General features: G+C 34.4%; 1 protein-coding gene and 1 long non-coding RNA gene across 11 annotated transcripts; both read left to right on the top strand.

Annotated features, from left to right (window-relative positions):
* Window positions 1-1,116: 1,116 nt before the first annotated feature.
* LOC112089187 (uncharacterized protein At4g04775-like) lies at window positions 1,117-1,701 on the top strand. The gene is made up of 2 exons (XM_024160164.1): window positions 1,117-1,308; window positions 1,387-1,701. The coding sequence occupies exons 1-2, from the start codon at window positions 1,117-1,119 to the stop codon at window positions 1,699-1,701; spliced, it is 507 nt and encodes a 168-aa protein (XP_024015932.1).
* Window positions 1,702-1,945: 244 nt separating this feature from the next.
* On the top strand, window positions 1,946-4,177 carry LOC112089305. 10 transcript variants are annotated; one of them, XR_002900951.1, is made up of 6 exons: window positions 1,954-2,443; window positions 2,517-2,574; window positions 2,813-2,870; window positions 3,067-3,222; window positions 3,387-3,578; window positions 3,650-4,177. It is a non-coding gene; the product is annotated as an uncharacterized LOC112089305 (long non-coding RNA). The 10 variants fall into 10 exon arrangements; XR_002900952.1 differs by having other exon boundaries at window positions 1,946-2,174; window positions 2,319-2,443; window positions 2,544-3,222; XR_002900953.1 differs by having other exon boundaries at window positions 1,949-2,443; window positions 2,544-2,574; window positions 2,813-3,222.
* Window positions 4,178-12,858: the final 8,681 nt, after the last annotated feature.

Genomic DNA, 12,858 nt, shown 5'->3' on the forward strand with positions numbered 1-12,858 from the left:
TCTTATTCAATAAGTTGTATGTTTAAAAATTTATTATTGAATAATAATGTAATTTAAATTCGGAAAAAAAAATATTATTTTATTGCTAAGAGACACAACAAAAAGAACACTAGTGGACACTACATAAACATAAGTCTTTTGTTTTTTTCTTTCTCCCTAAAAATAATACTAAATAATTGCTAAGAGACACTAAGTGAGTATCACTAGTGGAGGATGCTCTTAGGGCATCTCCATCAGCGCCTCTTAAGAGGTACATGAGTTTTTTTTATATTTAATTTAAATGAAAAACTAAAAAAGTCGGACGAGTCGGGTCGTCCCGAAGAGTTTTTGGAACCGAATTTGGGCGAGTCCGTCCGTGATGTGGCAACAAAGGATTGGTTATTTTTTTTTAGCCTTCTCTCTTCTCTCTCTTCACGCGAGACTTCGAGAAAACATTTCTCGTCCTTCGTTTTCTCCGAAAAAAACCTCTCTTCCTGCGAACAAATTATCGAAAATCGGTGAGTGTGGAAGACAATTTTGGGGTTGTGCTCTGTACAATAGTCGAGGTACGTTCCTGAACAATTTTAGTTGTTTATCGTTTTGAATTGAAGCTTTTAGCTAAATAAAAATTAGGGTTTTCGATTTGGGGGTAAAATTTTGGGATTTGAGTTTGTTTCAAATTAGGGGAGGGGTTGTCTGGGTGTGTGATTCCGCCGGTTTAGGGCTGTGTATTAGACGATCCTAACCCCAAAACTCTTATGCTCAGATTTTGCGATTACGTTTTGAAGTTTTGCGGTTTATCAAGTTTTGTTGATTTGAGGTTTTCCTTTGATTGGTGTCAACCGTGTGGTTGAGGTGTTGTTTAGGTTGTTATATGGGTTTATTTGGTTTCCAAAGTTGTTTAGATGCGCCGAGAACTTCAAATCAAAGTTTCTAAGTTATGTATATGTGTGATTGTGAGTTTGTTTGTTTGCGAGTTATAAGTATATGTAGCTTGGTTATATGTATTGCTCTTGTCATGGTTGTTGATGATTTGCGAGTTATAAGAAAAGCTTGATAGGTTATAAGGTGTTTGATGTATATGTTGAATGGTTTACAAGTACAGGGAGTTTGATGGTGCTTTGACATTTGCAGATAATGCCTATTAGCTACTCAGAGTCGTCATCTGAAGCACCAGAAGAGGATTTGGGATGGGCTTATGCGGATGCGGATTGGGGAATCCGTGAGAAATGTTTTTGTGGACGTCTCATGAAGATTGAAACTGCGAGTGGTTTAGCTTCAGGGAATGGTGGCCGCAAGTACTACAAGTGCCCTGTTTGGGTTAAAGAGGTTTGACTTTTGTAGCTTGTGTGTATGTTTTCATGTCTTTATTGGTTTTAAATGTTCGCTAACACACCATTTACGTAGGGGAGGGGAGAGCACATCTGCAAATGGTGGGACGAGGGGGTTACCGAAGAGATTGGAATCCTGCAGGGAAAGGTCGCAGACCAAAAGGAGAGGTTGGCTACGCTTGACAGACAAGTTGCCTTCGATCCGCGGATTAGAGAATTGAGGGATGAGGTTGCACTGCTTAAGGATGAAATCGTGATGCTGTTGGACGAAATTGCCATGATGAAGGAGGAAAATGCGATGATGAAGGAGGAAATTGCAAAAGCAGGTGATGGGGCTTTGACGCTGTGTGTACTTGCTGTTTTTGCTGCCATTTCTTATCTATTTAAGTAGAAGAAATTATTTGCAGCAACTGCTATGGTTAGGAGTTATATGTTCTAGTTTAGGAGGTTGAAATTTCAGTACTTACGACTATTGTGCTAAGTTAGAACTTGTTGTTTTTTTATGATGCATTCTCCGATGCGTAAGAACTTGTTTGTATTGGTGGCAATATATGCGTAAGAACTGGTTTTGTTCCTTGGATTAGTTTATTTGGATATGTGTTTTTTGATTGTTGTGGTGGAGACCAAGACAGGTGGATTACACGCGGTTACTCTGTTCTACTTAAACAGTTGTCAGAAAGGTAATTCAAAATTTAAGGATAGGTTGTAGTTCTGAAAATCTTTAAGTCTTTAATTCCTTAAATGTCTTTAACGTAATTATATTGTTTGGTTGGTGAGGTTTAATGGGGAGACAAGCAAGGATATTGAGATGCACGAAGACAGAAGGTCAGTGATGGGATTTGTTTTTAATGAATCTGCGAAAAGGTTAGTCAGGGTTTAGTCAGATCCACTCGCAGATGTCCTCTTCCTCCCATTTTTGAACGTTACTGCTGTTTCACTCATTTTCTCGTTTCACAATTAAACACCCACTACACCCGCAGCTGATTTTTTTTCACCCTATAAATCCAGCCTCTTCGTATTGGTGTTCTCTCGAAATCTTGAATTCTCTCAGATAATACACCATATACTCTTCAGCTTCTGTTCGCGTTGAGAAATCTCGATGGTGATTTCTGCAATGATGAGATTGTTTCCAGGTTGGTTTACTTCTGGGTGTTCAATCAGACGCACAAATCTCTGCTAATATGTCACTTTCTTGTTCTTTCTCAGAGATGAGCCTTTTCCTGAATTCTGCAGATTCTTCATCAGATACGAACATGGGATCTCGGTTTGTGACTTTTTATATTCTTTAACAGCAATCTTTTAGATTTTTTGACAGATTTTTATCCTTTTAAAAAAAAAAACGGTGACCCTTCTGTAGATGGTTCATCAGAAGTGAATGTTGTCTATGAGTTTGTAATCTTTTGGATTCTTTAACATCAATCTTGCAAATTGATTTCTGGTTTGCATCTTCATGTTATAGAACTTCAATACGATTTTAACTCTTTTATTGGTATATACTACAGATATATGTGTGATGAACTGATTTTCCTGGCTTTATCAAAGATCAATGATGAACATGATGTGAGTGGTCTTGATGTTGATGGGATTTTAATTTGAATACCATTGATTTCTCGCTTAATAACTTTAAAAGGAAACCTGTTTAGTCTTGGTTTGATGATTCCTCCATAGTGCTTGATCCATCCTGCTATCTTTTCTACGTTTTCTTCTGCTTCTGACATATATATACATACAACAATTGCTTTTTATCATATTTCAGTTTCAGTTCTTTGATTGAAAGCAATCGATTCACCGTGAATGGTACAAAGAGTAACGAAAGTAGAGGTTTGATTAACAGAGAAGGATACATGAAAAGCAGAGAGGCTTGACGAACACATGAGCTACTCTTGAGTCTTTCATCTGTAATGTCTAAAAGGTTTTATTCTTCTCCTACTCCGTCTATTCAATTTCAATTAACCTCTTTTTCTTCCTCGCCGTCTCTGGTCACGTTAATCTGTGTGAACTATTATGTGAACTTCAGAGATTTAATATTAGATTCATGATAATAAATTTGAATTTTTGACCGGATGTAAAATTCAGAATTGTCCAGTTCTTCTTCATCAAACAAGGTTTAGCGAGAACCACGTCGGCGGAGATGTAGGAGGAATTGAGGAAAAGGAAAGTGATGCAGTCGCTGAGGAGTAGGCAGTGAAAGTAGGAGATGCGCTGAAGCATCTACAGTGGAACATGGTAATGGGAATCAAGTGGACTTCAGCGACGCCTTTCAGAAAGGTACAGTTAAAACTCTTTATTTAATGTGTTTTTCTGATCAACGTAGCTGAGTTATTTCTTTGATGAAACAGGGCCCGGAGAGTTCAATAGCTCATTATTAGTTTGCAGCAGAGTATGACGATATACAGATTGTTATTCATGTAGGAGTGTATCTATCTTCCCTTTGATTTCCTTTTTCTATAATGCTCCGGGATTCTTCTGTTGCTGTCCAATTAACGATTTTCTGAATACCCTTTTTCGACTTTGTTATGTAAGTTCAAATTTCAGATATATGGATTCGAATGAATTGATGCAGCTCCTGAGCTCTTGGATTGGTCAAATGAGTTTCTGTTCCTTATATATTTAATTCTCATGGAGAGGCTTTAATTTCATTAGTGCTTTAGTGCTTATTGGAATTCAGCGATCAAAGACAATGTGATGTTGCCAAGAGCCTGTCTTTCGTATCAATACCTCAAAACGTGCTTAGATCAAGTGCAGTTAGTGCTCATTGCGATTTGATTCTCCAAGCAATATCTGAGTTTTCCAGTTGATTATTTATGTATACAGTATATCACGGATTCTTAAGTCATATGTATTGGAGAAAATATCATCGTATATTTGTAAATCCGAATGTTTCTATATTCTCTAGATTTAGTCTTATCGGTTATGGACATATGTAACTATATATATACTCATCTTCGAGTCTTGTGAATAACAAGAAGAACAGCTTTAAACCCTTGTTTGTGATTTCTCATAGTAGTAGAGCCACGACATTGAAATCTCGATCTTTGGTTGTTCTTCGCTTTAAAACAAAACACTCGACGTTTTTCTCTCTTTGATTTTCGATGGCAAAAGACGATACGGCTCTTGCCGCGGCAGCTGGTCAATCAGCAGCGACGAACCCGACCTCGACAAGGAGGACCATCTCCTCCTACGACCTGACGTTTGGAGATAACCCTGGTGCCGTTATCTCACAGCCGCTCTTGAACGGACGAAATTATGACGAATGGGCGCAAAATCTCTGTGTTGCTTTGAGTGCTCAGAAAAAATTTGCCTTCATCGACGGCAGCATCCTGAAGCCTGCTGCGATAAAACAACCATTTGCTGGTGACCTGGATAAAACTCACTATCGAACCGAAGCTGCGATCCAACATCTCTCACAAAGAAGTTGCGAAGGAACTTTGGGACCACATAAAAAACGCTTTGCTCTCAAGAGTGGAGCGCGATACCAGCAGCTACGCGGTGCCCTTGCGAACTGTCGACAGTCGGGATCCTCCGTTGAAGACTACTTCGGGCGCTTAACCAAAATTTGGGACGCCATGGCTGAATGCTGGGACAAAAGGAATTCGATATCTTTCATTACAAGTTGGGCATTCGCGCCCTATATGCTCCAACTTGGGGGGTAATTGGACGCTTCTAGAAGATATCATCGTATATTTGTAAATCGGAATGTTTCTATATTCTTTAGATTTAGTCTTATCGCTTATGGACATATGTAACTATATATATACTCGTCTTCGAGTCTTCGCTTATTGATGCAGCTCCTGAGCTCTTGGATTGGTCAAATGAGTTTCTGTTCCTTATATATTTAATTCTCATGGAGAGGCTTTAATTTCATTAGTGCTTTAGTGCTTATTGGAATTCAGCGATCAAAGACAATGTGATGTTGCCAAGAGCCTGTCTTTTGTATCAATACCTCAAAACGTGCTTAGATCAAGTGCAGTTAGTGCTCATTGCGATTTGATTCTCCAAGCAATATCTGAGTTTTCCAGTTGATTATTTATGTATACAGTATATCACGGATTCTTAAGTCATATGGGTGTGGAATTTTAAAACAACAGATTGTTGATCATCGTCTTGATTGTAACCACATATACCACAAAACATACAGAAAATCCAACCATACTAAAAAAAACACTACAACAAATTCTCCTCTATGCAGAATAATATTACAACAGAAAGAGGAGGAAAAAAAATCGAGTTGCCTTATGACGCCATTTTCGATTTCTAGAAGAAAGAAAAAAAACAAAACGACAAAGTGCCATGAAGAAGGAAGACTTCAAAAAAATATAATGGGTTTATTGGGATTTAATACAAAGACTCTACAGTCACTTATTTACCCAGCTGATAATTTTAACAAACCTACCCAATAAAGAAACAAACCCATTTTGAAATTGAATTAGTGCCTTACCATTGGTTATTTTTTGGGTGTGTACATAATGCCTTTTTAAAAAAGTGATGTATATAACTTGGAAGCTAAGTGATAGATTAAGATATAGATACATTAAGATTTGCTAGGCTTGAAGATGCAAAGGAAGAACGCACAATCTGCCTAAAGCCATTAATGAGAAGAGATGATCTTAACATAATAGCATGTGGCCACACCTACCATCATCATTATATTGTTTACTAGATAGTAATAACAAAAAAAAAATATTAGTAGGGAATCATCATTTTAAACATTCAAATTAAATGTATGCATTATATTATATACTAGGTAGTAGCCCGCACCATATGCAGGCGAAAGTGTGTTAAAAATGAAAGTCTTATTACTTGTCCTGAGAATGATGATCACATACTCTAATTTTTCGTAATTTTGAACAGTTAATACTGATGCATAAAGAGATCGCATTTAGCTGTTTAACTTAAACAAACGAAAAGATTAATACTGTGAGTAATTTACATAATACTATCGAACGTGAAACACAAGAAAACTTGTAACTCATCAAACTAAAAAAAAAACAAAGAGAAAGAGAACACCGATCCAATATCCCAAAACCCCAAAATAGAATAGTTGATGTGTTTTGAATTCAGTAAAAGATATAATGTCAGAAGATTTAACACAAGATATAATTGGGTGATTACATCTTTAAACTATTAACTTTATTACAAATAAAATACCAAACACAAATATAACAACAATGTTAGATATTTGACCAACAAAAAAAGATCTAATAACCATAATGAATATATTGTTCCATTTACTAAAACATTGTAATTACAGAAGTTTCTTTTTCTGTAATTCTTTTTATCTCTCCCTTGCTAGAAAATTATCTCTATTTTCTTGCAAGTGTTTGTCATTCTAATCTTCTTCTTCTTGTTGTTGTATTTCTCGTTGTTGTGTTTCTCTTCTTTTTTTTTAACTTATTTGATTGATGTTTCTTTTTCTTCTCAAATTTTTTTTGATCGTGACTTATTCTTTATCATCTTTTTCTTTTCCAACAGTTGTTCTTCTTCATTCTCTTTTGGTTTATTAGTCTTTCTCTTCAGATTATTATTTTTCATTGTTTTCGTCTTTTCTGACTTATTATTCTTTTGGTTTTTCTTCATCTTCTACTTCTTCATCTCTATCTTCTTCTTTTTCTTCATCTTCTCTATATTATTAATTTTCTCTTTTTATGGTATTTTCCTTAATTTCTTAATCATCTTGGGCTTCTTCTTTTTTTTTTATAATATTTGTCTTCTTCGACTTCTTCTTCTTGTTTTCTTTTGTTTTTATCCGTCTTGTTCTTGTTCTTGTTCTTCTTCCTTCTTATAATTCATCACATTTTTCTTCTTTGTCTCCTTTGATTAATTGTTCTATGTTTTTCTTAGCTTCCTTCCCCATCTTCACCTTCTCATACTTTATCATCTTCAACTTCCGTATTTCTTCCTTATCTAGAACATATATGTCCTCTCGTTTTCAGAGTTTTTCTTAGTCACCTCTCTCTTCTTCTCCTCCTCTTTTTTTTTTATCTCATCTTCCTCGTTTCCCTCTTCATCTTCATCCTCTTCGACTTTGACTTCTACTTCTTTATCCTATTTGTCTTCTCCAACACCTGCTTCTTCTTTTACCTTTATATTTTTTTCGTCTTATTTCTTTAATCTATCATTCTTACTTATCTCGTCTTTGTCTTCTTCCTCTTCTGCTTTGTCTTCCTTTGCTTCCTCTTCTGATCTTCCTCATTATATTTTTCTTCTTTTTTTTTCTTTTTTTCTTTGACTTATTTTTCACAATAATCATAATCTCAACATCTTCTTTTTTCACTTTCTTACTCCCCCTCTTCTTCCTCTTATTCTTCTACTACTTAGTTTTCTCATTTTTTATTTTTCTCTAACTTCTTCAGTGTCTGATTCTTTTTCTTCTTCTTCTTCAACTTCCCTATCTTGTTATCCTTATGCTTCTTCATTAGTTTGGGTTATCCACCTTTTTTTGTATTTAATTGATATGACTTTGTCCTTGTCTTTTTTGACTTCTTCGTCGTATGTTCGTCTTCTTTTTCTGCTTCTTAACTTCTTTTGTATCCTTCGAATTCTTCTGTAGTTTTTTTTCTCTTATTTTGAATATGAATTATAATTGATAGTTGCATTGATTTGTACAGAATCAATTTCCTTAAAGGTAGTATAATAATTCTTGTGCGATAAAAAAAAAAGAGAACATAAGATTTGTGGGCTAACATGTTTGTTTCATCATTGTTTTGCTCTGTTTATGCTACATCTAACGGAGGTTTCATAAAGCTTTTCTCATTCAATCAAAATCAAATTCAGATGAAATACTTTTACAATACACAAGTTTCCAAAAACAATGTCTCATATCTGTCATTGGAAATTAGATCATTACGTCTGTTTTCACATGTAAAATAATAATAAAATGATCAAAAGTTGCAACAAATCTGTAGAAGTTCAGAAAAAAATTTCCTGTCATTCTTATTCCCTATTTTGTTCTCTTAGTTTACTTTCAACCATCTTGGCCATCTCTTCATTCTCCTTCTTCATATCATTCTTATGCATGTATCGTGTTCCTCTTCTTTATTGTTTGTAAACGTCTTTTTATATACTTGTGTTCATAAATGTTTAGGAATAATCAGTTATTTTTCATAAATATAAATTGACCTGAGCTTGTTTATTGTTTTTCCTTAAACCTAGAGTTTATCCAGCAAACTATAACTGATTGGCTCAAACTTTTGATATCATATCTTCCAATGGATCTAACAGGTAATTATAAATAGTAATTATTGTTAATTAGTTTTTTAAAAATTTAAAATAGATCTTATGTATATGTATTGTCTTTCTTTTTTTTTAGTTACCGAGATGGTAAGGTAAAACGTGTTTCTCTGTCCAAAAGATTAAAATAATAAATTAGAGAATTTGCGAGTAGGACAGTATAACAAGTAAAAAAAAAATGAACTTTGGAAATCATATCTTCCAATGGATCTAACAGTTAATTATAAATAATAATTATTGTTAATTAGTTTTTTACAAATTTAAAATAGATCTTATGTATACGTATTGTCTTTCTTTTTTTTTTAGATACCAAGATGGTAAGGTAAAACGTGTTTCCCTGTCCAAAAGATCAAAATAATAAATTAGAGAATTTGCGAGTAGAATAGTATAACAAGTAAAATATTTTTGAACACTTTAAATTTGTAAAAAACTAATTAACAAAAATTATTATTTATAATCACCTGTTAGATTCATGGGAAGATATGATTCCAAAAGTTTGAGCCAATCAACTATAGTTTACGCGATGAACTCTAGGTTTAAGAAAAAAAACAATAAAGAAGCTCAGGTTAATTTATACTTACGAACACGAATATAAGAAAATTAGTTATCTATACAAAAAAGCTAAGGTTAATTTAATAAACTAAGCTATCTATAGAAAGATCGAATATAAGAAAATAGGCTATCTATACAAAGAAGCACAAGTTAATTTAAGAAAGTAAGCTATCTATACAAAATTAACATCTCCTTACGAATAAGAAATAAAAGACGTTTATGAAAAATAAAGAAGAGGAACATGACCTAAAAAAAACAGTGACGGTTGTTGTAAGTAAAAAACATATGTAGATGATACGGGTATATATAGTGTAAGACATAAAACCGAGAATAAAACCGCTGGCTCATTAACAAACTCGATAAAAAAAAACCATGTCACACATATTGACACGTAGGATTAATGATCATCCTATCAAAATAAATTAAAATGACACATATATAGATTTTAATAATGACACATAAGTGAATCGCTCTGGAGACGACACATAGGATTTTTGACTTCGCAAATAATAGTATAGATTCAAAAACGCCAAAATATATTCTATTAACAATAAAATACAAAATAAGGTATAGATGTCATATATCTTTTGTAACCCACAGTTAACCATAAAAAATATTTAGTGCATAAGTTGCTAATTTTGGCTTATATAATAAACTCATGTTTATTATAAGTAATTTCCAAAAAAAAACAAATTATAAAAAACTCAAATTAAAATAATGGATAAATAATTTCAAAAGAGGCCGCGCTTCATTGTCTACTTAAGACCCGAATCAATCTTATGTTTGAATGACCCTAGAGCTTCATTGTCTCCTTGACTTCTTGGACGAATTCTGATAATCAAAAACGAGATGGGCTGAGTCTTTTATTCACCTTGGGCTTAGTAGAAATGCCTCCTGGATGCCAAACATAAGTTTGCAAGCTTCCAATCCAATTGAGCCTAGAACTCTTCATGTTTAGAACCAGCTGGACCCATTTTGGCAAATGAGAAGTATCTTTGGGATCCGATGTCCATTGCTTCTGATCTTGGGCTTGTTGGAACCATAAGATATCCCTTAACATTCTCCAAGTGGTCTCGTGTTGATATCGTTTCTGAGTTAGGCTGTGTAACACGATCTTTTGCTTTGACGCGTAACTAGACTTGGAACAGATCCACCTATTTTTTAAAACCATATCTTCCAAGTCTGAACCGGTTTTTGATGTGAATCTAATTCTACCTGGTTCTTTGATGGATTACAATTCCAGAACATGTCGGATCATAGCTTATTACCTTCTGGCTTGGTTGTAATCTTCGGTTGAACGCGCGTAGGTCCACAATGAGAAGCTCGAGTTTGCCTGATTTTAAAACTGAATAACTTCTAACTCATATTTGAATGATTCCATTTCGTGGAATGCTCTAGATGAGGTGAAAAAGTAATACAAGTGGTATTTGGGCTGGAACAGTTGAGCTTATCTCCCATCTTTACTGAACAAGGCACATATGTCTTCTTCGGTGTTTTCAATATCATATCAATCCCTATTGAAAATTTTTCATCCTCGAACAACACAATCGTGGGTTAGAAAACGTGGGAATGAGTCTAGCGGCTCCTTGATTAGAATGGAATAGATGACTCCCTATTGTTGATTCTGAGTCAAAAGTTGCACCGCTTTGAGGAAGGTCTCCTAGCTTGCCTTTTGTTCCTTCAAAATCCAAACCCTGCTCTGTTTTACTTGGTCTGTGGTGGAGCATTGGCTTCTCTTTACATGGTTTCATAAGCTCGGCCAGGAATCTCTGAACTATGTTTTCTGGTTTGGAAAATGCTGAATCTCCAAAGACAAAATCCACTTGTTCCACAAGTTTAAAATCTAGAGTGATTAATCGGTAGTCAATAAAGAATACCTCTCTGAGAGTGCATCAGCTGAATCATTTGTGCTCCTATACTTTGCTTCATGACTTCCTCATTCTATGATTCAAGTTTTAACTGATTCTTTGTAGATCTCCTTTTGTTCCTGCTCCTCGGCTTTAGCTTTCTCATTTACTGAACTTGTTTCCTATAGATCGCCCTTAGCTGGTAACTCCACATGTTCCTCCAAAGATGGAAGTGGATTAGAAACCACTTTTTCTTCTCTGACCTCGATCTTTCCATTGGCTAGAAGAATTCATGTTTTCTTGCTGAAGCATTTATTGGCATAGTGCCCTTCCTCTAGACACTTAAGACATCTCACAACAAAAGTTGGTGATGTAGAAGTCACAACCTTACCTTTAGTGGCTTGAGTGGTAGTGAACAGCTTGGAGTCTACCTTTGATTTTGCGATCTGCTTCTCCACTTGAGGGTAACTCGACCTGACAACTCCGTAAGTCGGTCGAGAAGAACTCCTTGGCTTCTGATCTGGCTCATGATGGTGATGGTTGGAAACATGCCTCTTTCTCATAATTGCTTTCATAGCTGCTCCACTGGATATTCCCCATAGCGTCTCCTTGAGGTCACTGATTGATCCTACCAGCTGAGTGCATACTCGCAAAATCCAGTAGCCGCAACCTGCACCTTGTTGATCTCCGAGTAGTGCTAGGAATTAAAAATGAGTTATACTTTCTTATCCCAATCCAAATAGTTGTAGGGATCATTTTTACCATGGAATGATGGAATTCTGGACTTAAAACCTCCAAAATTTCATGATGTTGATCTCTGCATTCCCTGCATGTCTAGGTTTCCTTTGGATTCCTTGAGATGAGTTACCATCACGGATGTAATACGCCTTTTCCTCAAACATTTTTTTTAAATAATTTTTTTGATTTTTTATAAGAAGATGAAAAGATAGAGGATTGAAAAAAAAAGAAAGTGAAAATATGAGAAAGATGAAACAGAAATAGAATCGAACACTGAACTTCAAGTGTTGTTCTAATATCAACTTGATATGATCCTCCCAAGAATCAAATACTAGAAGTTGATAGAGAAATGATAGACCTTATAGAACAAGGAGTGGATTGAATGGTCACACAAAGGTTGCAGAAAGACCTTTGATATTCCAGTTGATCCTTTGGATATGACATACCAATACAGATCAAGGGGTGATTGTTGGATACTACACACAACCAAACACCATTGAGTGAATCTTGCTCAAAGAAGCAGAAGTTTGTTAATTTATTTTTGAGATCATACATGAGTTTATAAAAAAAGAAATGCGGTAAAAACCAAGTAATCTCAAAAATAAAATAAAAACTGAAATCTATTATATAAAGAGTGAGTTGTGTCTCACAAGTTTGACACATCAGCTCTTCTCCTTATGACACATCAGCTTTCAATTTATTATTTATTATGAAAAATTTTAACACCAATATTAATTTTGTTTTTAATCTTAAAAATCAGAAAAGAAAGAAATATCCATTTTTTGTCATTAGCACTCATTATTATCTCATTAATCTCATTCCTAGAAGTTAGAAAGATGAAATAAGATGGTTATTACGGTGTTAGTTTTTAAATTTGGTTATCACGGTGATAGTTTTTATAAAGATAATAAACTTCATCTAATGAAATAACTTGGTAAAACTGAGATGATTAATTTGCTGTAAATTATGTACTATCTTTATAATTGTAATCTCTTAACAAAATAGAGATGTGAGTTATTTACTAACTAAAAAATTATTTACGAACTAAAATAGAGAATCAAAAATAAACTATTTAAAGCTCTATTAAAATTCTTTTCGGTTAATTATATGATTATGTTTAAACATAACCAGTTGAAATGATTGATAAACCTTTTGTATTTTTAAAGTTGAAAATATACAAC

This window comes from Eutrema salsugineum, unplaced genomic scaffold (assembly GCF_000478725.1).
Source record: "Eutrema salsugineum unplaced genomic scaffold, Eutsalg1_0 scaffold_12, whole genome shotgun sequence".
NCBI lineage: Eukaryota > Viridiplantae > Streptophyta > Magnoliopsida > Brassicales > Brassicaceae > Eutrema > Eutrema salsugineum.

Bases quoted from the DNA above. Each gene is read 5' to 3' on its own strand.
- LOC112089187 (XM_024160164.1), top strand. From the start codon at position 1,117: ATGCCTATTAGCTACTCAGAGTCGTCATCTGAAGCACCAGAAGAGGAT. The intron at 1,309-1,386 runs GTTTGACTTTTG...CCATTTACGTAG, and splicing joins GCCCTGTTTGGGTTAAAGAG to GGGAGGGGAGAGCACATCTG.